Source organism: Triturus cristatus, chromosome 10 (genome assembly GCF_964204655.1).
Source record: "Triturus cristatus chromosome 10, aTriCri1.1, whole genome shotgun sequence".
In the NCBI taxonomy this organism is placed as follows: domain Eukaryota; kingdom Metazoa; phylum Chordata; class Amphibia; order Caudata; family Salamandridae; genus Triturus; species Triturus cristatus.
In genome coordinates, this window is record NC_140593.1 from 670,446,643 (window position 1) to 670,473,893 (window position 27,251).

Below are 27,251 nucleotides of genomic sequence, written 5' to 3' on the forward strand. Positions count from 1 at the left end.
TAGTTCCGTCCCAGTAACATTTTTCTCAATTGCCCATTGCCATACAATTTGTGCAATTTGACGCTCAACTTTAAATGTTATGACGTATGATGCAAATTCTGTGACAGAAAGGAGATAAAGATTACCTGAATTAGTAGTTCTCAGTCTTGGTTATCGTCATCACATTCTTGACCAACATGCCCAACCTTTATTACCTTTGAAGATTATATCTTGCCTTCTACAGTCAGCTTTGTATTAGCCTCATTTGAGCCTTAATGAGTTCTATTGTTGAGGAGCATTGTTGGACTGCTCTTTGGGAGCAGCATTTAGTCTTAATAGGTGTGAAGCCATGTTTTAATCTTCATGGACTTCTGCCTGAAGGCCAATCTAAAACGGTAGGGGGGAAAAAGTATATTTTTCTGTTTTTTAGACACACAAGATTCACCCTTTCCAGGCGTAATCTCCTCACTTACATGTGCCCTCGTTGTCTTTGTCATTGTTTCGTGGGGTGATTGTAAAAGGCTTTAGAATCTTACAGCATGAGTAATACTATTCTGTTCTCTTTTAGAGGCTCCTGCCAGATCCAATCCTAAAGCTAAGTAAAATCATTGGCTTTGGTGGCTGTACCACCCGATGGGTAAGTAGTCAATCATTTTGGGGTTTAGAAGTGATAGGCAAATTAGCTTTACTTCAGAGGGGAAAAGGATCAAAAGCAGCAGTTTTTTTATTTTTTCAATAACAAACAAAATATTGTGCAAGGTGTGTTAGACCTGTCAGCCCTTTGGGTGGTCCCTCCTCATCATTATTTATTTTGTCCCACTTTTGCCTCAAACCCTGTTAGTATTTTTCCTTTTTGGGAACCACCAGACTTTTTCGTGTTGATGCAGATTCAGGGAGCCATTTTATCTACCCCTGGAACTTCTGTCTGAGGGCCTGGAGCACAAAATGGTGGCCACCCATTGTCACCTGTGACATCACTGGAACCTACTAGAACCTTCTGCAATATTCTGGAACCCTGTGACAGTTGGAGGCGGTTTGGAATGTTGGGAAGCTAAGCCAGAGTTGACAGTTGGAGCTGGTAGTTGGCACCTGACTGGTGAAGAGAGAGGAGCAGAAACCTGAAGGAGGAAGGAGTGAGGCAGCAGGGGTGGAAACTTGTGCCTGGAGTGGGGTCCATAAACCCACCCTTGATACTAGTCCCTACTGACTGAGCCCAGCCTGGAGCCCTGTGTGGGAGAAAGCAAGAAAAACCATCTTAAGGACCTGGACAGCAGGAACAGGCCTTAAAAGTAAAGAACAGCAAGTTCCTGACCTGGTTACTGGTAACTACCTGAAGTCCGACGTCGAGAAGCCTAGAGACCTGGAGCCCGAGGTGGAGAAGCGGCGCTGACTGGAAAGCAGACGTCGTACCCGGAGCCGCCAGAGGTCGAGAGAGGGCGCCGACGGAGGTCGTGGCGAGTACCAGAGGTCGTGGAGGAAGACACCTGAGGTCGAGTGTGCGGCGTCGACGGGGGAGTGAAGTCTGCCCTCCGGAGTCGCCGGAGACCGAGGTGAATCGTGCCGGAGGTCGGGAGTGGAGATCGCACTCCGGAGTCGCCGGAACCTGAAGAGAATCGTGCCGGAGGTCGGGAGTGGAGGTCGCACTCCGGAGTCGCCGTAACCTGAGGAAAGGAGCACCGGAGGTCGGGAGTGGAGATCGCACTCCGGAGCCGCCCGAAGTCGACATCGAGCCAAGACTGCCCGACGTCATCGAACCGGAGGTCGACATCGAGCCGAGGCCGCCGACATCGAACCGGAACCGCCTATTGACGTCGTCAAGAACTGACATTGCGCCGAGGCCGCCGACATCGAACCGGAACCGCCTCACGGCGTCGACACGACTCCAGCGGCGTCGGAGCTTCATAAAAAGGGCAGTAAGTGGAATAGAGGGCGCCTAAGGCCCTGTGGAGCCCTGAGAGACTATCCTAGGGGCTAGAGAGGTGCTGGAACCAGCTTGATTGTGCCAGAGGTGAGCTGAGACTAATACAGAGGGGTTGTGTAGTGTGGGAGAGCCAGATCTCTAGATTCCCCCTTGATCTACCTCAGTTTAGGCCTCAGCCTTGTCCAAGCCAGGGAGTATACCCCTCAGGCCATCCAAATCTCTACAAGCTGGGATTGGGTCAAATCATAGATAATGATAGCACGTTCCTGAATAGGAAAATGTCTTTCGTTTTGCACTCAATCTCAGATATGTGATCTCTTTTATGAAATTAAACTCAGGTAAATCGGAATTTATTCAAGTATAACTTGAGTTTATTAACCGTTGTTCAAAGTTAATGAAGTCAAAGAATTGTATTCATTCTTTATCAATGCATCATATATCCAACTGCCCAATGCATTTCAGGCTTTTTTAAGCCCTTCTTCAGGGGCGGTACTCTGAAAGGATAAGGTATAGGGTTCAGTATATATATACATTTTATAAACACTCAATAGAAAAGAACAATTTTTATCCAAACAATTATACAGTAGATTTTGATTGAATCAAACATGATCATGTTGAAACAGTATGTTCGTAATAAGTAAAAGAACACAATGCCAGTGTTGGTAATTACCAAAATGGAGGTACACTACACATCAAAGTGATGTGAAAATATCCACTTGTTTTACATGTTAAAACAACATACTGTGATGTGCATTTACCAAGGTCATAGGAATTAGTGAAGCCGAAATGGACCAAGAAAGTTTGGGTGGTAGTGTAAGTAAAAAAATTAAATGGTAAAATGAAAATGTCATATAGGACAAAGTAATGTGGTGTGTTTTTGCCAAAATTGTAGGAAAAAGTAAAGACAAAATAAAAAGAAAAATCTGGATGGTGGTGTGGGTAACAAAAATACATACAGCATGGGGCCTTTTAAAAGAATACAATCACTATCTGACAAGTAATGGAAGATCAAACTTACAGTTGGTATGGTGATGTATAGATTCTCCTGAACCCGGGAGAATCAAATCGGAAACGCTCCGGTAAGTGTAATGGATGGTAATCATGTGATATATAGACATGTGATAAGGAAAAGTGCGGGAAAAAGAGAACTACAAAGAAAACAGACTTGTAGTTCCAAGAGGTAATTATGTGATATGTGATAAAGAAAAATGCGGGAAAAGGAGAACTACAAAGAAAACAGACTTGTAGTTCCAAAAGGTCAATAAAGTTTCGTGAAACTACACGTGCAAACAAAATGTAAAATAATAAACAAAAGTGAGTGCAGTTAAATCTGTAAAGGAATTAGGCCAAAAGTAAAACGAAAAATGGAATAGACAGCATGTGACACCGAAGAAACACATGTAATTCGAGTGATTCGAACCAAAAGCGATAGTTCAAAAAATGTAAGATATTACCAAATCCTGGAGCTTGTAAGGGAGCCTCAATGTAATAGTGCAATAGTACATGTGTATAAGATGAAATTAGTAAGTAAAATAAAATAAAATAACTGTAAGGTTCAACATGAACTGTAAAGTTACACAAGGTACTAGGGTATCACAAGTCGGGTGGAAAGTTCAAATCTCCAATTTAAGGTGAATAAAGGAGACCTTAGTTACAGAAAACAGCCCAGATCATAACGCTCGTTGAGACCTTTCGGATGTATGGAATTCAGCTTGTGGATCCAAAATGTTTCTCTTTGTAATAGATATTTGCTATTGTCACGACCCCTCAGCTGGGGAATCTGTTCAAGAACCAAAAATCGCAGTTGACAGATGTTATGCTGATGCTGGTGAAAATGAGTTGCGATTGGTGATTTCGCTTGTTTGGTACGTATATTGCTTTTGTGTTCATTGATCCGTATACGGATTTTTCTCTCAGTTTTGCCCACATAAACCAAACCACATGGACATTTCAACATGTAAATGAGATTCTGACTATTACATGTGGCTGTAACCTTGAGTTTGATCGTGTTGCCTTCCGATTTGATTCTCCCGGGTTCAGGAGAATATATACATCACCATACCAACTGTAAGTTTGATCTTCCATTACTTGTCAGATAGTGATTGTATTCTTTTAAAAGGCCCCATGCTGTATGTATTTTTGTTACCCACACCACCATCCAGATTTTTCTTTTTATTTCGTCTTTACTTTTTCCTACAATTTTGGCAAAAACACACCACATTACTTTGTCCTATATGACATTTTCATTTTACCATTTAATTTTTTTACTTACACTACCACCCAAACTTTCTTGGTCCATTTCGGCTTCACTAATTCCTATGACCTTGGTAAATGCACATCACAGTATGTTGTTTTAACATGTAAAACAAGTGGATATTTTCACATCACTTTGATGTGTAGTGTACCTCCATTTTGGTAATTACCAACACTGGCATTGTGTTCTTTTACTTATTACGAACATACTGTTTCAACATGATCATGTTTGATTCAATCAAAATCTACTGTATAATTGTTTGGATAAAAATTGTTCTTTTCTATTGAGTGTTTATAAAATGTATATATATACTGAACCCTATACCTTATCCTTTCAGAGTACCGCCCCTGAAGAAGGGCTTAAAAAAGCCCGAAATGCATTGGGCAGTTGGATATATGATGCATTGATAAAGAATGAATACAATTCTTTGACTTCATTAACTTTGAACAACGGTTAATAAACTCAAGTTATACTTGAATAAATTCCGATTTACCTGAGTTTAATTTCATAAAAGAGATCACATCTCTGAGATTGAGTGCAAAACGAAAGACATTTTCCTATTCAGGAACGTGCTATCATTATCTACGATTTGAATTCCCTACTCAGGGGGATTCATTCGTTTGCACCAACTAATTTTGCTTAAAATATAGACCTGGTGAAATTTTGAGTGCGCAACTTCTGTTCTAGCTTTTCAATTGGGTCAAATCATCCCATAGTACCCCAGGAATGTGAACTGATTTACAAGTGTCACTGTTGGCTTTTATTATTTATTGAGAGCACTGTATTTATGGTATTTATCCTATTTATTGCCTCACAGTATTTATTGTTTCACAGTATTTATTGTCGCACAATATTTATGGTCTCGCAGTATTTATTGCCTCATAATATTGAATTGCCTGTTATGTAATGCACTTATATTTATGCCTTGATTATTTATGATCTATCTTATTTATTGAATCGTTAAGATAGTATTTATTTGACGTACCCTTCCACAGAAAAAGCCTTGTGTACTGTGATTGTATTATTATTTATTTAATCAGCAACTAAGAGAAAAGAAGATAAAGAGATATATTTTCAGTATAATTTTTAAGGTGTAGTGTCGTTTTTGGAACGGATGCACGCATGGTTATTGTGTGGGTATAGCGTATGCTTAACACGGTGCCTTCCTTACCGCTCGAGCCAAGCTACCACAGCGTGTCTGGGAGAACACCACCACCACCCTTCCGGTGTGGGAGTGGGTTTTTCTAACATGTTTGGTGTTCAGCGGCGGGATTGAGCTGTGCCTACGTATACTCGACAATAACTGTGGGTAGTCCATAGGCCTACACCAGGAGTTTTCTCAAAGCGGCCTTCCTAATTGTGAGTTTTTGTTTTTCCAAATTTACTCTGGTGGTGGGAGGAGGTATTATTAAAGGTACCCCCCTGCATAGCTACTGCAGATACCTGTCTTCTGTTCTGAGTGGGCAAAATGGAATTTGTCTTAGAAAATGTGGAAAGTTATACTGTGGCCCAACTCAGAGAGTTCTGTCAGAAAGAGGGGGTGTACTGTCCCCCAGGTGCCAAGAAGGCTGAACTCCAGACCAGCTTGAGGGCTTGGTGGGAGGCACGACGAGAGAGTAAGGCTGAGCAGGAAGACAGGGATGGAGAGCCTGACAGCGAGGGGGCTGGGATGTACCAACCTGAGGTGGGGAACCTAGTAGCAGGGCCCAGAACCATTTCCAGGAAGGGCAGCACTGTCTCTAGCGGTGGCTTATCTGAAGTAGAGTTAACTGACCGGAGGGAGAAAAGACAGCTCACATGGAAGTTAGCAGAGCTGGAGAAAGAGAAGGAGGGACAGAGGATGGCTCACGAGTTAAGGCTGAAAGAGATAGATCTTTAGATCCTAAGAGCTAGGGCACACCCTGTTCCTAATGGTGGCAGCAAAGACCAAGAAATCACCAGGGAACCCAAACCCTACCTGCCAAAGGACATAGTAGCTAGCTATGGGGCGGGTGACGATATCGCCAAGTGGCTAGCGGCCTATGAGGTCTCGTTAAGGGCCCATGGGGTTCCAGAGAAGTATTGGGGAGGGGGATTGTACAAGTACATGCCTCCAGCTGGTAGGGATGCATTATTGGCCCTCGAGGAGGATGAGCAGACCCACTACCCCACCATGAAAGTGGCGCTCATAAGAAAGTTTGGACTAACACCCGAAAAGTACAGACAGAAGTTCCGGGGTAGTCACAAACTGGGCACACAGAATTGGGTGGACTTCCTGGACTATGCAAAGAAGGCACTAGAGGGTTGGATTCAGGGCAGTGAAGTGAGGAACTACGAGGAGTTGTTTGATTTAGTACTGAAGGAACACCTGCTCGAAAAATGTTTCCCTGAACTGCGTCAACACCTGGTGGATAGCAAGCTGACCAATCCCCGGAAGCTTGCTGAGGAGGCGGACATTTGGGCTAGTACCCGGGTGTCCACAAGGGGGACTGGAGGGGATACTCAAAAGGCCGGACAGGGCGCCCCCCAGAAGAAAGAGGGAGGGGAAAAGAAAAAGGAGTTCTCCAAAGGCCCCCAAAATAATTTCCAAGGAAAGGGAACAGGATTCACCCCTAGGGCTAACCCACCCAGAAACCCTAATCCTGGCCAGAGTCAGCAGCCAAGGGTTTTCCATTGCTTCGAGTGCGGTGGCGTTGGACACTATAAGGGAGATGCTGGGTACACCTGACTGGGCCTGTGTGAGCACAAGGTCCGCGACTACCCGGAGAGGGAGTTCGTTTCGGCTTGAGCCTGGAACAAAGGCCCAGCCAGCTGCCAGTCAAGTGAAGAACCGAGGACAGGAGGAGCCTGCCTCGGCGTCCACACCCCGTAGGACGGATAGGCCACCGGAGGTGGTGGACCAGGAGTCTGCGGTGGGGGATGTTACCAAACTGGAGGACCTACCCATCCCGGCCGAGTGGCACGTGGAGGGAGGCCCGTCCAGGGAGGAATTCTGCCACGGCCAGAGGGAGTGCCCTACCCTTGAGGGGCTGAGGCGTCAGGCCAAAGCCCAGGCAGCAGGGAACGTTGAAGGGAACTACAGTGTTTACTGGGAGGATGGCCTCCTCTACAGTGAACCCAAGGCACCCCTACATGGATCGTCACGAGCCTTGGTAGTCCCTCAACGTTATCGAGCCTTCCTTCTGGAGTTGGCTCACGAGATCCCATTGGCAGGACACCTGGGGCAAGACAAGACCTTCGCCCGTCTTGTCCCACACTTTTATTGGCCTCAAATGAAAGTGTCGTCCGATACCTACTGCCGGACATGTGTGTCTTGCCAAGCCAGTGGGAAAACAGGGGTGACGCTGAAAGCTCCCCTGGAACCACTTCCTGTCGTTAGCACCCCCTTTGAAAGGGTGGGCATCGACATTGTGGGTCCGTTAGATCCGCCTACGTCAGCTGGTCACAGGTTTATCCTGGTTCTGGTGGATCATGCCACACTGTACCCAGAGGCAATACCTCTGAGGACCATAACAGCACCTGTTGTGGCTAGGGCCCTGATGGGAATCTTTACCCGAGTGGGTTTTCCCAAGGAAGTTGTGTCCGACAGGGGGACCAACTTCATGTCAGCGTACATGCGGGCCATGTGGAAGGAGTGTGGAGTGACCTACCGGTTCACCACTCCTTACCACCCCCAGACTAATAGTCTGGTGGAGAGGTTTAACAAAACCTTGAAAGGCATGATCAGAAGTCTGCCTGAAAGCCTGCGGAGGAAATGGGACGTCCTCCTACCCTGTCTATTGTTTTCCTACAGGGAAGTGCCACAGAAGGGAGTGGGCTTCAGCCCCTTCGAGCTTTTGTATGGGCACCCTGTACGTGGACCTCTCAACCTGGTGAGAGACGGATGGGAAAGAACTCCCAGAAAGCTTCCCCAGGACGTGGTGAGCTACATGCTGGCCTTCCGGAGCCAAATGGCTAAGTTGTGGAAGCAAGCTTCTGACAACTTGGAAGCCAGCCAAGCAGTAATGAAGGCGTGGTATGACCACAACGCTCACCCGGTGGAGTTGGAGCCTGGCCAGAAGGTGTGGGTGATCGAACCGGGAGAGCTTAGCGCCCTCCAGGATCGCTGGTCAGGACCCTTTGAGGTGTTGGAGAAGAAGGGTAAGGCTACCTACTTGGTGGATCTTAAAACCCCTCGTCAGCCCCTACGGGTGCTGCACGCCAACCGCCTCAAACCCCACCACGAGAGGCCCGAAGTCATCTTGATGATGGTGACTGACGGAGCAGAGGACGTGGAAAGCGAGCCTCTCCCCGATTTGTTTGCGTCTCAAGAGAAGGATGGGTCGGTGGAGGGAGTGATTCTCTCCCCATCTCTAACTCCTGAACAGCAGGAGGACTGTCGCCAGGTCCTGGGGCAGTACTCCTCGTTGTTCTCCCTTGTCCCGGGTAGGACTCACCTGTGCGTCCATGACGTGGACACAGGAGACAGCCCACCTGTGAAGTCCAAGATCTACCTGATGTCAGACAAGGTGAAGTCCAGCATTCACAGTGAAGTCACTAAGATGCTGGAGCTAGGAGTGATCGAACCTTCTAGCAGCCCCTGGTCCAGTCCGGTGGTGTTAGTACCAAAAGCTGCACCACCGGGTGCCCAACCGGAACTGAGGTTCTGTGTGGACTACCGGGGACTGAATTCAGTGACCGAAACTGATGCTCATCCGATCCCTAGGGCGGATGAATTGATTGACCGGCTGGGAGCTGCCCAATATCTAAGTACCTTTGACCTTACTTCTGGGTACTGGCAGATCTCTTTGACTGATGGAGCAAGGGAAAGGTCAGCCTTCTCCACGCCCAATGGCCACTACCAGTTCTGTGTGATGCCCTTTGGGCTCAAGAACGCACCTGCCACGTTTCAGCGCCTGGTAAACCAGATCCTCACCGGAATGGAGAGTTTCTCTGCTGCTTATCTGGATGACATAGCCGTCTTCAGTAACAGCTGGGAGGATCACTTGCGTCACCTGCAAGCTGTTCTCCAGGCCCTGAGACAAGCTGGATTGACGATCAAGGCCAGCAAGTGCCAGATCGGGCAGGGGTCGGTAGTGTACCTTGGACACTTGGTGGGTAGGGGAGCGGTGCAACCCCTCCAGGCGAAGATCGAGGCCATCATGGCCTGGGAACCCCCCAAGACACAGACTGAGGTCCGAGCTTTTCTGGGCCTCACGGGATATTACCGCCGCTTAGTGAAGGGGTACGGTACCATTGTAGCCCCCCTCACGGAGCTCACGTCCAGGAAACAACCTCGACGGGTAGTCTGGACGGAGGCTTGTCAGCAGGCCTTTGTGAGACTGAAGAAAGCCATGTGCGAGGCCCCGGTCTTAAGGGCCCCAGACTTTTCCAAGGAGTTCATTGTCCAGACGGATGCATCAGAACATGACATTGGGGCAGTGTTATCGCAACTCAATGAAGAGGGTCTGGATCAACCCGTGGTCTTCCTATCCCGGAGACTACTTCCCAGGGAACAGAAGTGGAGTGCAATAGAGCGTGAAGCCTTTGCAGTGGTATGGGCTCTGAAGAAGTTGCGGCCATACCTGTTTGGCTCACACTTCCTAGTTCAGACCGACCACAGACCCCTTTGTTGGCTGATGCAGATGAAGGGGGAGAATCCCAAGTTGTTGAGGGGGTCTATCTCCCTACAGGGAATGGACTTTCAGGTGGAACATCGGCCTGGAGTGGACCACGCCAATGCAGACGGTCTCTCAAGGTATTTCCGCCTTAGTGATGAGAACTCCCAAGGGGTTGGGTAGCTCTCTCCACTTTCAGCTGGGGGGGACGCGTGTTAGACCTGTCAGCCCTTTGGGTGGTCCCTCCTCATCATTATTTATTTTGTCCCACTTTTGCCTCAAACCCTGTTAGTATTTTTCCTTTTTGGGAACCACCAGACTTTTTCGTGTTGATGCAGATTCAGGGAGCCATTTTATCTACCCCTGGAACTTCTGTCTGAGGGCCTGGAGCACAAAATGGTGGCCACCCATTGTCACCTGTGACATCACTGGAACCTACTAGAACCTTCTGCAACATTCTGGAACCCTGTGACAGTTGGAGGCGGTTTGGAATGTTGGGAAGCTAAGCCAGAGTTGACAGTTGGAGCTGGCAGTTGGCACCTGACTGGTGAAGAGAGAGGAGCAGAAACCTGAAGGAGGAAGGAGTGAGGCAGCAGGGGTGGAAACTTGTGCCTGGAGTGGGGTCCATAAACCCACCCTTGATACTAGTCCCTACTGACTGAGCCCAGCCTGGAGCCCTGTGTGGGAGAAAGCAAGAAAAACCATCTTAAGGACCTGGACAGCAGGAACAGGCCTTAAAAGTAAAGAACAGCAAGTTCCTGACCTGGTTACTGGTAACTACCTGAAGTCCGACGTCGAGAAGCCTAGAGACCTGGAGCCCGAGGTGGAGAAGCGGCGCTGACTGGAAAGCAGACGTCGTACCCGGAGCCGCCAGAGGTCGAGAGAGGGCACCGACGGAGGTCGTGGCGAGTACCAGAGGTCGTGGAGGAAGACACCTGAGGTCGAGTGTGCGGCGTCGACGGGGGAGTGAAGTCCGCCCTCCGGAGTCGCCGGAGACCGAGGTGAATCGTGCCGGAGGTCGGGAGTGGAGATCGCACTCCGGAGTCGCCGGAACCTGAAGAGAATCGTGCCGGAGGTCGGGAGTGGAGGTCGCACTCCGGAGTCGCCGGAACCTGAGGAAAGGAGCACCGGAGGTCGGGAGTGGAGATCGCACTCCGGAGCCGTCGGAAGTCGACATCGAGCCAAGATTGCCCGACGTCATCGAACCGGAGGTCGACATCGAGCCGAGGCCACCGACATCGAACCGGAGCCGCCCGAAGTCGACATCGAGCCAAGACTGCCCGACGTCATCGAACCGGAGGTCGACATCGAGCCGAGGCCGCCGACATCGAACCGGAACCGCCTATCGACGTCGTCAAGAACTGACATTGCGCCGAGTCCGCCGACATCGAACCGGAACCGCCTCACGGCGTCGACACGACACGACTCCAGCGGCGTCGGAGCTTCATAAAAAGGGCAGTAAGTGGAATAGAGAGACTATCCTAGGCGCCGACATCGAACCGGAACCGCCTCACGGCGTCGACACGACACGACTCCAGCGGCGTCGGAGCTTCATAAAAAGGGCAGTAAGTGGAATAGAGAGACTATCCTAGGGGCTAGAGAGGTGCTGGAACCAGCTTGATTGTGCCAGGGGTGAGCTGAGACTAATACAGAGGGGTTGTGTAGTGTGGGAGAGCCAGATCTCTAGATTCCCCCTTGATCTACCTCAGTTTAGGCCTCAGCCTTGTCCAAGCCAGGCAGTATACCCCTCAGGCCATCCAAATCTCTACAAGCTGGGATTGGGTCAAATCATCCCATAGTACCCCAGGAATGTGAACTGATTTACAAGTGTCACTGTTGGCTTTTATTATTTATTGAGAGCACTGTATTTATTGTATTTATCCTATTTATTGCCTCACAGTATTTATTGTTTCACAGTATTTATTGTCGCACAATATTTATGGTCTCGCAGTATTTATTGCCTCATAATATTTAATTGCCTGTTATGTAATGCACTTATATTTATGCCTTGATTATTTATGATCTATCTTATTTATTGAATCGTTAAGATAGTATTTATTTGACGTACCCTTCCACAGAAAAAGCCTTGTGTACTGTGATTGTATTATTATTTATTTAATCAGCAACTAAGAGAAAAGAAGATAAAGAGATATATTTTCAGTATAATTTTTAAGGTGTAGTGTCGTTTTTGGAACGGATGCACGCATGGTTATTGTGTGGGTATAGCGTATGCTTAACACGGTGCCTTCCTTACCGCTCGAGCCAAGCTACCACAGCGTGTCTGGGAGAACACCACCACCACCCTTCCGGTGTGGGAGTGGGTTTTTCTAACAAGGTGTATTAGCTTTTTGCAAAGCAAATATCTGACGGTGCTCTGTTATATTACACTGTAACTTACTTTCATTGGAGAAACTTCTTAATTGTAATCCATGGCCCGTCTTCCCTACCGTTGCTTCTTTTTTCCATAGTTTTATTAGCAATCTCTTTTCCATTCCTTTCATTGGTGATCTGTCATTAATAAATGCCACAGGTGTACGAAAATTTATAAAAATGCCTATCAGAGTAATTATCAGTGTATTAGAAGTATAGCTCGAAATTTCAAGATATTTTATTTTGTAAGTCTCTCGATATCCTTGCAATTCTGGCCAAGTGCTCTTTTAAGGGCAGAGTTGGAATCATTTGCATAAGAGTGGTGCATGTCTGTAATGACAGTACAAATAGTGGAAATATTAAGCAGATGTATTCCCAGTGGGAAAAAGGGGCCTGCTCAGGCGTTTTTAGGTCTCGCTGAGACAGCGAAAGCTGTCTCTTTGAGACATTTTGTAAGTGAGTTTTTGAAAGTGCTTCCCCTGGCATAGAGCTACAGTGCACGAGGCGTGCACGCGCGCAAAGCAGCCATATGGCTTTACGTCGCTCTCCCTAGTAGCCCCTCTCCGCCCCCTTCCCTGCTGCTATTTCACACCAGTTTATCTCACTTCGCCACGACGCCCGCTTCAGGGGATGTGGCGATTTATTACAACTGTGGCCACACCACTGTGCCCGCCCCCACCCCCCCTCCCACTCCCTCCTCGTCAGCTTCAGCGCGCGCTTGTTTTACTATGTTGCTAGGAACAATGCCGCCCCTTTGATTTGTGTGAAATCATGAAGGGCAGCAGCGGGCATTAGCAGCCGCAGAGCGCCATGCACCACCTCCCCCACCCCCCCGTGCGGAACCCATGACACATTACTACCGTCCCTCCAGGCAGAGCACATCCGGCGTCATGTATTCCAAAACCCATGATGCGGATCTGTGTGCGCATTTATCTCTGCACCAGACCGGTCGTACCTGTTTGAAGCCATGTTACAGATAAATATATTGCTTCACTTTGCTCTCAAAACAAACCGGTGCGGATGAGAGTGCATGAATGAAAGCATAACCCCCGTGTCTGTCCTTCCCTGACTCCTCTGCCGACTGTGCGTGCTGCTGAAGGTTGACTTTCAACCCAACCTTGAAACCTACGCTCGCATTCCAGTTTAAAAAGAAAACTGTGATCCTCGGCACATTCCCTTGTCTACATCTGCCTTGGTTCCATTATTGCCCCCGCTATGAAAAGACTGCGCGCTGTTATTCAGTTGCTGGGAACGATGCCGCCCCTTTGCTTTGTGTGAAATCATGAAGGGCAGCAGCGGGCATTAGCAGCCGCAGAGCGCCATGCACCACCTCCCCCACCCCCCGTGCGGAACCCATGACACATTACTACCGTCCCTCCAGGCAGAGCACATCCGGCGTCATGTATTCCAAAACCCATGATGCGGATCTGTGTGCGCATTTATCTCTGCACCAGACCGGTCGTACCTGTTTGAAGCCATGTTACAGATAAATATATTGCTTCACTTTGTTCTCAAAACAAACCGGTGCGGATGAGAGTGCATGAATGAAAGCATAACCCCCGTGTCTGTCCTTCCCTGACTCCTCTGCCGACTGTGCGTGCTGCTGAAGGTTGACTTTCAACCCAACCTTGAAACCTACGCTCGCATTCCAGTTTAAAAAGAAAACTGTGATCCTCGGCACATTCCCTTGTCTACATCTGCCTTGGTTCCATTATTGCCCCCGCTATGAAAAGACTGCGCGCTGTTATTCAGCTTACTTAATAAATAACAAGCATTACTTTCAGTCGGTCTCCTTTTTGGTTACTTTCATTCATCATCTGCTCCTTTTCGTCAGTTTCATTCATCATCCGCCCCTTTGGCCCTTGCATTCCCCTCTGTCCCAAGCATTCCAACCCTTCCTTGTACCCTATCCTTTTGAGGGTCAGGTCACATCTCTCTCCATTTCCTAAGAATCCAAATGTGCATGCAAACTCCGTCCAAATATTACATTACACCACACACGCAATGAGACGCTCTGCCGCAGTCACTTGTTGTAAATTAGATCAGTTGTTAACCACAGATTAATCCAAATTGGAATGCAAACAGCGTCCACATTTTACATTAGACCACAGACGCAATGAGATGCTCTGCTGCAGTCACTTTTTGTGCATTACGAAAGGTGTTACCCACAGATTACTCAAAATTAGGTTTAGATTGCATTTTTGGAAGTGTACAAATATAACGACACTCGGTTGTGCCCTTCCTGCATTAGTTTACAGATTGTACTTGATGTAAGAGTCGATGTAAGAGTAAGTGTATTAGAATACAATTTACAAAAAGAGTGGGATATACAAACGCAACACTGTCATGTTTATTTAAGGATGTTTTACAAATTAGACATTGGTCACATTTTTAAGACAACACACAAGATACTAGCAAAATGTCTCACGTATTATTGGGCGCTTGAATCTTTAATTCGCCCCGGAAACAGACTACAGGCGCCACAGGGCTTGAAGGCACACAGAGCCATCGGGGTGAATTAATGCCTTTGCATTCCCATGTGTTTGCAGTAAACATGGCCGAGGTGCCAGCCGAGCGCAAGGCACATGGTGACATCCTTCTGCATTGTTTATTGCGCTGCTCTGCTCGTATCTCCCTCCTCCCTTTCTTTCATTCGGTCTCCTTTTCGTCAGTTTCATTTAGCTCCGCTCCAAGCATTTCAATCCTCCCTTTCTTCGCCCAGCCTTGCGCAGTTCTGCTTGCATCTCTCTCTTCCCTTTCTTTCACTTTCAATCTGTCTTCTTCTCGTCACTTTCATTCACCATACGTTCCTCTGGCCTTTGCATTACACTCTGATCCAAGCATTCCACACTTCCCTTCTCGCACAGCCTTGCTCTGCTCGTATCTCCTTCCTCCCTTTTCCTCACTTTCATTCGGTCTCCTTTTCGTCTGTATCATTTATCATCCGCTCATTTGGCCCTTGCATTCCCCTCTGCTACAAGGATTCCATCCCTTCCTTGTAGCCCATCCTTTTGATGGTCTGGTCGCATCTCTCTCCATTTTCGAAGAATCCAAATGTGCATGCAAACTGCGTCCAGATATTACATTTCTCCACACACGCAATGAGACGCTCTGCTGCAGTCACTTTTTGTGCATTACGAAAGGTGTTAGTTACCCACAGATTACTCAAAATTAGGTTTAGATTGCCACCTGGGTAAACCGCTATCAATACTGTAATTTTCAATGCCCAGTACAGGCAAATATATCTGGGGGCAAATATTAAACACGTAAACAGTGTTTTTTTTTTTTTTTAAACATTACGTTGCTTTAAGTTACTGTGCCACCTGGGTAAACTGCTATCAGTACTATAATTTACAATAGCCAGTACAAGCAGATATATCTGGGGGCAAGTATTATGCACGCAAACGGTGTTTTTATTACTGAAAACATTACGTTTTTTTAAGTTGCAAAATAAATACAATTATTTAAGCAACTAAAAGATACACTGCTGTTTTAAAACCAGAGCAGCCAGCGGGAGGTCCACCTCTGGCAGCATTTCAAGTTGTCATTCCTCAAGTGAATTGTTTACCCTGCAACCCTAAAGGCAGCTTTACCACCAGAGTTCTATGTTTTGCTGTGGCGCAATGTCTCAGCATGGTGTAAACAACATAACACTTTGCTTTTAGCTGCTAACTGATCACTAACAAAAGGTGATAATATAGATAACGTTCAAAGACATGCATACCAGACAGTAAACAAATGCTGGAGGGCATGTATCTGTCCCGTAAGAAGTATCTCCTGGGAGAGGCAGCAGGGTAGTGTTAGGAAGTGTAAATGTTTGCTTGACACAGGGGAAACAACATCACATTATTTAAACTTACAAAATATATAAAATTATTTAAGCACCACACACTGCTATCGCTACTGTAATGTATAATATTATAAAAACAAACGAAGCCCAACTGCAAACCAACAGGCAACGAGCCTGGCAACATCGCTTTGTACAGTAATAGGAGTGACAGGGTTTTTTTTATTTTCACGAGACAGCACAATCAGGGCCTCCTCCCATGGTGCTTTAATTAAACAGCATATATTTTGTTGTTGCATACATCAAAGCAGCATCCGTTGACATCTTTGAATAAGAACAAAGGAAGCTGTGCTGCAAAGAAATAGGCGACGAGCCTGGGAACATCTCTGTGTACGGTGATAGGAGTGACAGGGTGTTTCTACTTAACATCTTAGACTCTGCTACTGCTGTAGAGCACAATTTCGACTTCCTCCCGCCCTGCTTTAATTAAACAACATATATTTTGGTGTGTATTATGCACATAAAAATTTTTGGGGGGTGAAAACATTGTGTTGTATTAAGTTACAAAATCTATAAAATTATTTAAGCACCTAACAAATACACTGCCCTTTAAAAACCAGAGCAGTCCGCGGGAGCTCCTCCTTTAGCAGCGTTTTGCATTAACCTTTCACCTACGGTCATTATAAATAACAAACCTCTTATCTATTTGTTGGTTTTAAAAACAAATACATAAAGGACATTGCCATTTACAATACCAATAACTTTAAACTTGGAAAATGCGAGACCTATTGCATTGCAAATGCTTGTTATCTTAATGTTGCCCCATCTTCCTTTACTTTCATTGGCCTCCCCACTTCCCTATTTTTTAACTCTACCCCGTTTTACATTGGGTGGCTCCTCTTCCCTGTTTTCTTGTGTGTTGTATGAAAAGGTTATCCGAGTATCATCCTGCTTTTCTTCTTTATATTGTAATTATTCGTGTAATTTGTTTTTTAAATTGCCAACTATATTGCTTACTGTGCCAATCTATATTTTTCAGGCGCTTTGGAATAAGTTGGGCACTGCAGTGGTTTATCCATGCCATGCTGTTATAGTTGCCATGCAGATTGATACCGGCGAGCAGACATTCTTTCTTGGACACACAGATAAGGTAAAATAGATTAGCTTTTTACCATATTTTGACATTGATTACTCTTGTCTCATGATGCCATCACAGATTCTACGAGCAACGACTGAGGGTTACTGTTGGAGTTATTACTAAAATGGGGGCGTAGACCGATTAGAGAGGAGAAGGGAACTTGATGTTGGAACAATTGTTTGGGATGGGAAATTGCCAGTGCTGGATATGATTGAGATAATGTAGGACCAACGACTGCTTGGTGGTGAAGGAGCAGTGGTTTTAGGGGGTGCTAGTGTCGAAACTATGGGCCGGGACATGAACAAGGTTCAATGACTGCCTAGTGGAATATGAGCAGTAGTTATGGGAAATTGTACGCTAGTGCTAGATATGGGGGATTCTGTAGATGCAATGACTAACTCATGCTGTGGGGAAAGTTGTTATGGAACATTGTTTAGGGTTGCTGGCTATAGGGAAATCTAGCAATGATACCGCAGCAGTTACAAACTAGTGTTCTTGGACATGTGATTATAGTTGAATGTATGGAAATGCTAACTATAGGGGTGGTTGAGCAATAACTTGCTCATTTTGTTTGAGCAGTTGTTCTGATGGATACTTCATCTACCTGCAGATTGCCCACCTTTTGAATATCCCAGACGTCAGTCTGGATCCAGAAACATTTCAATAGCTCTCCGATGATGGTAGGGGCTTCGGCCCCGTCACAAGCTGTGATGTCACTGGAGCCATCAAGCCCCCCTGTCGGCATGTTGATGTCAAGTCCCTTCTTCCGAGCCACTGAGTTTTTTTTAACTCTCCCCAAAACAATTGTCAATATTTGATGATTTCTAAGTTACTTTATCCTATTAGGTGCATTTTTCTTCAGCATGTTGCCACCAAAACAATACGGATTCAACCCAAGTCAAGATTGCGTGGGTCAGATGTCCATCTCTTTATGGTGCTGTGGATCCGACCATGACATTGACTCATGCGACTTCTGTTAAAAAATGCATCCCAAGGCGCTTAAAGAAAGCAGAGCCAACATGTTTGTGGTCAAAGTTGAATGTCGGGGACTTTGAAAATCTCGTCCAAGATCTCAAAATCTCTATTGCCTCATTCTTCAACGTCATCAGAGAGAAAATACAAGTAAAAGACTTGGGTCCATGTGTCATTCTTCAAGAAGCAAGTGACCGAGACCTCAAACTTCTTTCCTCTGGCATCGGACCAAGAACAACCTACAGAAAATGATCCGGTGACTTCAGCAGGCCTGGTGCTAGATGCTCCATCTGACCCGGCACAGTTCCAGCTAGTTTTCCTATGGTGTGATCCAGAATCTCCAGTCTGGACACCCATATCCAGGATTTTCAACACCTGGGACAGGTCCATCATTATTCCTGAAAGCCATGTTCAGATTCTTCAACATGACTATGATTCCCTCTTGGTGCGCCGACTGGCCCCATGGGACAGATGGCATACTGCCTTGGAGGTTTTCTGGCACCCTACTAGCCAGCACCCTTCATGCCCTTCCTGCCATTGCCTTAAGTGTCCTAGGTATCTACACAACCGACGGCAGACTCACCAGTGGCGAAGTAGACTCCACCCCAGTTAATTGTTGCTGCCTTATCTCCTTCGGCTTCAAAGCACAATAGATCTCTGATGCCACAGTCCACTCCAATGGCGCCACAAACAACACCGCTGGAACCTGTACCAAGCCAGCCATAATCCTTGCCTCATATGCCCCATTAGTCTAAGAGGGAACAGCAGAGGTTTGACGAAGAGATTTTTCTGTGGGTATGAAGATCTCTAAGAAGATGTAGGTCACATAATGATAGACTGGGAGGCTTGAAGGATGCAAGTGGCCTTAATACAGAATATGTGACGTTACAACGCAATCAAAATGATCGCGGAACGTTACATCGCAGTTTTCACAACGCAAGTTGTTACAACGACTTGCTCTGGAGGGCGCTGGACTTAGGAATAGTATGATTTACTATTCCAACACCAGTCTACGTACTGTAGGGAAGGTGTTGGAATAGTAAATCATAATATTCTTGAGGTTAGAGCGCCATCCAGCGCAAGTCGTTGGAACGACTTGCATTGTATTACCCGCTATGTAAAGGCATTGCGATGCAATGCCCGCGTGGTAATGGATGTTTCCCCTTAATACTTCTCCCCTGAGTGGAAACTGTTCTCCCCAGCGGGTCTTCCTCCACCTGAAGTGACCGTATATAATTCTGTAGAGAGAAAAGCAGTAGGAATTCTTGATCTGAAATTTTTATCAATGGAGGTCAAATCTAACATCCTTACGGAAGTGCTGCATTCTACTCTCACTCTGTAGAGGCACTTCTTCCTTTTTAATGAAGCCCTGACTGAACCTATCTTGGCTAATTGGAAAAGCCGAAAATATTTACAACTGTATCCAGACCGGTAGCTTGTCGTTACAAACCTGCCCCGGGGACCCTGACTTTTTGTCAACCCATCCTTCCCCAGAAAACCTGGTAGTAGAGGCTTCATGTTCATCAAAATTGACTACTGGATCACTACAATCCACAGCATCTGATCGAAAGTAATTCAAAATAGACCAATACGCAAAAAAGTTTTTTTTAGACAGAAATATGGCTCTCTAGTCCATAAATGCCACTTGCCATGTGGGAAGATATGTGCATGCCCTCTTAAACTCTGCTCAGTCTGTCATCCCTAACCTGTCAAACGAGGTTCTGGACCACTTCAGTGATCTCATAAATGATGGTCAGGCCTCTGCAAAGCAGGGCTTACGATCCAGCATTGACACTGCGGATTCAGTGGCTAGAGCTATAGAGACTTCAGTCTCCCAAAGAAGACCTACCCGGTTGCTAAATTCTGGCTTCACTCTGGATGCCCAAATATCACTTATGGACTTACCCATTTGATGGATCTCTCCTCTCTTTGGTGCTGAGGCAGACTTAGCTCTTGAAAGATTCAAACACAGAAAAGTTTGAGCTAGACCTTTTGTCTGAAACCCACCCTAGGAATTACTGACCGTTTTAAGAAATTTGGTGGTTTTAGTAGAGGCTTGTCCAATATTCTGCTCAACAGCAACAGGCAAACCCACTCTACAGACATTACAAGGAGCGTGGCAGAAGAAAACCACATTTCCTACCCCATCCTCTCTCCTCCTCTTCCTTTTCCCCAGCCACTGCAGGGAAGCAGTCCTAGTTCCACATTATCGGATCACACGCTACCCGTTGGAGTATGGGTATCCTTCTCCTTTTCACAAACATGGAGGGTCCCAACTTAAGACCATTGGGTCTTACAAATTGTGGAAAGGGGGTATGCCTAACCTGGTCAACAATCTCCACCTCCCATCCATCCCCAACCAGATTAATTCCACAAGACCAACTGCTCATCCTCCAGCAACTAGTTCAATCCTTACTCCAAAAAGGGCGTAGTAAAGTTGGTTCCAGAGGAGGAACGGGGTCAAGGATTTAACTTGTTACTTCTTGATCCCCAAAAAGGACCGTGGTCTAAATCTGATCTTATACCTAAGGGGTTTGAACCTTGTTGGAAGTGGGGTCTCTAGTTGGCAGAGGTAGGTACCTTTGATCAAATAGGGACCCTTGCTTCTAAATCAGGGAAAGGGGATTACACTACTGGATAACCCCTGCTCACCCCCTTGGTAGCTTGGCACGAGCAGACAGGCTTATCTCAGAGGCAGTGTGTTAAGCATTTGTGAACACACACAGTAATACAATGAAAACACTACAGATGGACACCACACAGGTTTTATAAAAATAAGTATTCTTTATATAGACTTAACACAAGACCACAAACGACAAAAATCCACAATACTGTACTCAAAATTGACTTAAAGATGGTAGAATCAGCTTAGTTCAAGTTGTTGGTAAATGCGACACAGTTCTCACAAAAGTACCTGGATGCGTAATGCAAAATAAACAAAAAGGCTCGCAGCGTTGGAGATGCGTCGGTTCCTTGCTTCGGGGGAGACGAAGTGTCGCGCCTCAATGCTTGCGCAGAGTAGGGGATGCGTCTTGATCCTTACCGGAGAGGAGGTGATGCGTAGATTCTCGTGCTGCAGCCTGGTTGCGATGCGGCAAGATGGCGCCTCGATACGATGCGACAATCCGGTGCGATGCGATAAGATGGCACCCTTGATGCGACGACGTTGGGACGATACGGCACGCCCTGGCAGCCTTGCGGCGACTCTGTACTTTGGAGCCGCGACAGGCCCTGCGACACGCTTCTCTGATGATGCGACGGCGACCCTCATGGTTGCGAAGCGTTTCTCCGGTGATGCGACAGCAGACAGCTGCGATGAAGGCACGCTTCTGGTAGATGCGGCGGCGGCAGCACGCTTCTCCGGCTATGCAATGACTACAGCTGCGGCGGCGACACGCTTCTTCTCGTTGCGTCGCGCTTCCAGATCCCAGCGACACGCAGGCTTCTGCAGATAGAATTCCCAGCAAGGAACTCAGAGGGGAGCTGGTGGTCAAGTCTGTTGTCCCTGAGACTTCAGCAGGAGGCAAGCACAAGTTCAAGCCCTTGGAGAAATATTCTGAAAGATGATGAAGTACACACAAAAGTTCCTTCTCCTCTCCTTGACAATGAAGAAACCACTGCAGGCCAACCCAACAACACAGCACACTGGCAGGGGGGCAGTCCAACTCCTACAGCTTCCTTTGGTTCTTCTCCTTGTCAGAGGTTTCTTCTTGTTCCAGAAGTGATCTAAAGTCTTGGGGTTTGGGTCCCCATATTTATACTACTTTTCTCATTGTTCTCTGAAGGCAGAGAGGCGTTTGCCTAGTCCAAACCAGTTCTGGTCAGTCCTGGAGCACTTTGTTGACAAGACTCCTTCTTTCCTTTCACAGTGCAGGCCAGGGACATCAGACACACCACAGGAGGTGGAGCCAGCATTGTAGAGGGAAGGCACAGCCCTATTCGGGTCCCCGGTGCAACTCCTCCCACCCATCTACATGTAGATCTTTCTATTCAGCCCTGTGCTGACTCACCCTCTCTCCTGGAATCCCCCAGCCCCTGTCACTCACAGAACCAGACACACAATACACAACCTAGCAGAGGCAGGCTTGGACAGTTAAGCAAAGAAATACCTACTTTCTAAAAGTGGTATTTTCAAACACAGAATGTTAAAACCAACTTCACTAAAAGATGTATTTTATCATTCTGAGTTCGGATGTAGTAAACTCGAATTTCTACCTAGTTCCCTGAGTTAGATAGAATTATAAGATGTAATATTCAAACTGCCCATTCTGGCCTATGGGGAACAGGTAGCCTTGCAATAGTGAAAAACGAAAATGGCTGTAATTCACTATTAGGACATGCCACACACACCAGGGCATGTCCTACCTTATACTTACAATGCACCCTGCCCTTGGGTCTACCATAGGGGTGTCTGATATGAAGGTTTAGGGACTGGCAAGTGGGTGCACTTGGTCAGTCAGCATGGCAGTACCAGACTGCACATAGGCTCTGCAATGGCAGGCCTGAGACACACTTTACAAGCTTCTTCTGTGGGTGGCACAACCAGTGCTGCAAGCCCACCAGCAGCATTTGATTTACAAGCCCTGGGCACACATGGTGCACTGTACTAGGGTCTGACAAGTAAATCAAATAACCCAATCATGGAGTCACTAATCAATACATGAATTTACAATAGAGAGCATATGCACTTTTGCACTGATCAGCAGTGGTAAAGTGCCCAGAGTCATAAAACAGCCAACAACAGGTCATAATAAAATACAGGAGGAAGGCAAAAAGTTCAGGGATGACCCTGCAAAAAGGGCCAAGTCCAACAAACCTCAAAAAGGAAAAGTTAAAAATGTGAAGCCTAGCTCAGGCTTTGCTAGCACTGGAATTGGAAGATTGGGTGGTGTTGGTCGACTTGATGGATGCCTCTTAATTCTGCATTCACACAGGAAGTTTCTTCTCTTCATGGTTGGATTACAACATCCAGTTAGTGGTCCTAGCGTTTGGCCTCACTTCAGCACCTCAAGTATTCACGAAGGTGATGGCGGTGGTTGCAGCCCATCTCAGGCGGGTGGGAATCACAATATTTTCTTACATGGAAGACTGACTCATCAAGACCAGCTATCCAGAGATGGTATCATGTCACTTGTAGGCAACAACCACCTTATAGTTCCACCTGGGCTTTTTGATCAACAAGCCCAAATCTCACCCGGTGCCCTCTCAGCGCATCCTGTTCATATAGATAGTACTGGACACCACATTGAGTCGAGTCTTCCCTCCTCCTCAGAGGGTTAAAGATATTAAGGCTATGATTGCGATAGTTCAGGATGGAGCGAGCATTCCAGTCCTGCTGGTCTTACGACTGCTCTAACCTTCTACATTCTGTCGCATGTAGCCTTCCAGTGGTGTCTCTGCAGGCAATGGTGGCAACACAGTATAGATCTACAGGCCATTATAAAGATCTCCAGGAACACAGCAGTGATCAACAGTGGTGGAGTGTGAGCAGCAACCTTTCTCAAGGAAAGCCATATCACACTACTACTCCGATAACACTGATCTTGGATGCCTCCACTCTAGGGTGGGGAGCTCATCTAAAGATGTGGAGGAACTGGAGATCCGAGGCCTTTGGTGGCCAGAGGAACATATGTTTCACATACGTATTTTGGAATTACTGGTGATACATCTGGCTCTCAAGGCCTTACTCCCAACCTTTTGCAGTCAGTCCAGATCTTGACAGTCAGTATGCCTGCAATGTGGTACATCAACAAACAGGGAGGAGTGTAGTTACATCTTCTCTGCAGAGAGGCTCTGCGACTCTGGTTCTAGGCTCAGGACCATCATATTTGCTTGCCAGCAAAGCGCTCAACTTGTGAGCTGACAGTCTCAGCAGGTGTCATCTTGCAGACTATGCATGGTGTTCATCCAGAGATAGTCCAGTACATCTACCAGTTGTGGGGGACTCCTAAGATGGATCTATTTGCCACTTCTGAGAAGGCTCGCTGCCCGAAATTTTGTGCCCTTCAGTATTCAATGCAGGACATACTGGGGGACATGTTTCATTTGAAGAGGATCTTTCTAATTCACTATGCTTTTCCCCATACCCTTAATTCCTCATGTCTTGAGATTTGCCTCAGCCATGCCCAAACAATCTTGATCGAACTGACCACAAAAGGTGGAGTACGCAGACCTCATTCACCTGTCCCTGTGCCCTCTGCTCCGTCTCCCTCACATAGTAGACCTCCTCATGCAGTCTCAGGGGCAGGTTCGGCAACCCAACATCCAGAGCCTTCGTGCACATGCCTCAGGATTGAGCAGGGAAACCTGAATGCATTCTCTTTACCTCCGGAAGTGGTGGATGTTACTTTATGTGCTATGAGACATTCCACCAAAACAGATTTTTAGCAGATGGTCCACATTTGTTCAATGGTACAGACACTGCTATAAATCCCCCTTCAGGCTCATCTATCTGATTTTCTCAATTTTGCCTTCTTGCTGGGCCGGCAAGGTTGCATGGTGGCTACTGAAAAAGTCTGCCTGGCGTCCTTATCGGCTTTTGTATGTTTACCTGATCAACCAATTCTCTGTAAGCCTCCAATTGTTATGAGATTCCTCAGAGGTCCTGCAAACAAGTACCTTGCTACTCCATTTATAATGCCACATTGGGATCTTAATTTGCTTCTTACTTTCTTAACATGTACCCCATTTGAACCTGTACATAGTTGTCCCTTACAGTTATTAACATTCATGACTATATTCTTAATTGCTAACACTTCAGCCAGATGAGTCCGTGAACTTCAGGCGCTGCGTGTAAAACCTCCCTTCACCACTTTCTTCCCCAGAAAACTGGTATTACAAATGAGGGCTGCCTTCCTGCCTAAAGTGGTCACTCCCTTGCACTTAAGCCAATCCATCACCCATCTCACATTCAACCCGTCTCCATATCCTACAAAAGAGGAAGAAAAACGTTATCATCTTGATACCAAGAGAGTGGTCCTCATCTGCAAGGCAGAACATGTGAATTCAGACTGGATGATCAGCATTTTTTGGCTATGTTGGAATAATGAAAAGCAAGGTAGTCAACAAAAAGGACATTATCACGCAGATGTATTCTATGCAGGAAAATCTGCTACCCTATGGTGCACAGGGAACCTCCAGAAGGTAATGGGGCTCATTCTACAAGAGCCAAATCTTCTACTTCAGAACTAGCGATAAGAGTGCCTGTGACTGGTATCTGCAAAGCAGCAACTTGTTCTTCCCTTCAACCTTTGGCGAAACACTATTGTCTGGATTCCGAAGCAGGGAGGAGTGGTTACTTTGCTAGTTCAGTAATTCAAAATCTTTTGGTATAGACAGCCATGCGGCCACCTCCGAATGGTGAGCTGCTTGGGGATTCTATTCAAAGGGTGAGGAATTTGCAGGTCGAGTATCCAGCAGAAGCACAAGTTACCTACCTTCAGTTATGCTATTTCTGGTGAATACTATATCTACCTGCAGATTCCTCGCCAACCCACCTACTTCCCCTTTGCATGACTGTGTTTACCAATAGTTCTGTTGTTTTCTATTCTTCATGTTATTGAAAACAGAACTTATCTAATTAAGATGTTGGTTTCATCCATTCACCCCAAAGGCGCTAAAAAAACAAATAACTGGATGGTAATTCATATCCTCACGCTAACCGGGTAGCTTTATTGCTCCAATTACGTCATGGGGGTTGCACGTGTGCTTGTGAAGGAGCCGGCGCCCACACCTACCTGCTTGTGTGAGCTATTGAAAATGTTCCCGATTCAGAATGACACCTGGGATATTCAAAAGGTGAGGAATCTTCATGTAGATGTGATATCCACCAGAAAAGGTATTAACGAAACATACGTAGGTTGTGCTTTTAGGGGAATGATTAAAATTAGTGCCTGGGTGCTGGTGTATGAATAACGAGTGGTATGGTTTGAAAGATGGTTCAGGATTAACTTTTAGGGGCGGTTAAGAGCTATGGATGACTAGCTAGTGAGAATGCTTCCAAAATCACCTGATACACTGAACTTGCATTTGTCCTCTGCAGGTGTCTGCTTTGGCATTTAATGGAAACTGCACATTGCTGGTATCAGCACAAACTGGCAACTTAAGCATGGTACGCCTGTGGAATTTTCTGAAGGGTTCTTGTCTCTCCATGTTTAAAAGCCATGTGCACTCCGTCTCATCACTCAGGTATGTTCATCAGAAGAGACAGGGATATGTGAGGGTAGAAAATGTTTCACTGGATGCTTATACAACATCATTGATTTATGAATTTATAGCATGCTGTTCTATTGTTTAATACTTGAGAAACGTCTGTGAATGTCCACAAAGCTGAAGCCTTTTAGGAATTCATGGAAGAGCAGCACCGGGATGTCTTTATAAGTGTCCCACTCATTGCTTCCTATCTGTACTTCACTTTGGACATCCAATACAAATGTAGTCTTTGTGAAAACTTCATCCCAGTTCTTACAGTTGAGAACACCCACAAAGCAATGCAATCATGAATTGTTTGTTTTTCTGTTGTCAATGTCTAATGGTTTCAATGTGTTTGGAGAGCAAAATGCATCAGAATAATGATGAAAAACGGAAGGAATCCAGATAAGGTAAAACTAAGAACAATGCGAAATAAATACAAGATAATGCGGAGTAAAGCAAAAAAAGTATATCAAGAAGAAATCTGGACTAAATTATTAATTGCTGGAAAGAATAAAAATGGCCGGTCATTTTGGGGTATAATTAACAAATTAACAAAGGGTAACCAACTAAAACAAGAGGCAGGAATCGGAGAAGATAAATGGATCAAGTACGTTAAAAATATGTTCGCTGGTGGGAAGAGCGTACAAAAGTGTCATAATAATAAAGAGTATGAAATATTTTCCAATGAATCAGAGCAAAAAAAACCTTAGCTCAAAACACAGGAGCAGCAACTGGAGGACAAAAGGATGTCAAACACGGGCAAAAAGAACCGACTTAGTAATAACACTGGAAAAGTTATCACAAGCGTATTTAAAGCGTTAGAAGCTAATATCCTGGATCTAGACACCCTTGTGACAGCTAAACAGCTAAAAGGAATAATAAAACATTTAAAAACAGAGGGTGCAGCAGGACCAAATGGACTCCCAAACGCTCTTTTCAAACACTTTCCTGAGTTTTGGGCCGAATATTTAACTCCATTATTTAATTGGATTTATATCCAGAATAAAACGCCCAAGTCCTGGAAAGGAAGTATAATACACCCTATTTTTAAAAAGGGCGAT

At 46.1% G+C, this 27,251-nt stretch overlaps 1 protein-coding gene across 2 annotated transcripts in view; it reads left to right on the plus strand.

The window, feature by feature from the left end:
• Nucleotides 1–27,251, plus strand: part of WDR90 (WD repeat domain 90) — a 1,426,420-nt gene that overhangs the window by 204,881 nt on the left and 1,194,288 nt on the right. For both annotated transcript variants that reach the window (XM_085628141.1, XM_085628142.1), the window contains exons 11-13: nucleotides 548–616; nucleotides 16,927–17,037; nucleotides 26,039–26,184. In XM_085628141.1, the coding sequence (XP_085484267.1) occupies nucleotides 548–616; nucleotides 16,927–17,037; nucleotides 26,039–26,184 (326 nt within the window). The remainder of the gene's footprint in view (nucleotides 1–547; nucleotides 617–16,926; nucleotides 17,038–26,038; nucleotides 26,185–27,251) is intronic.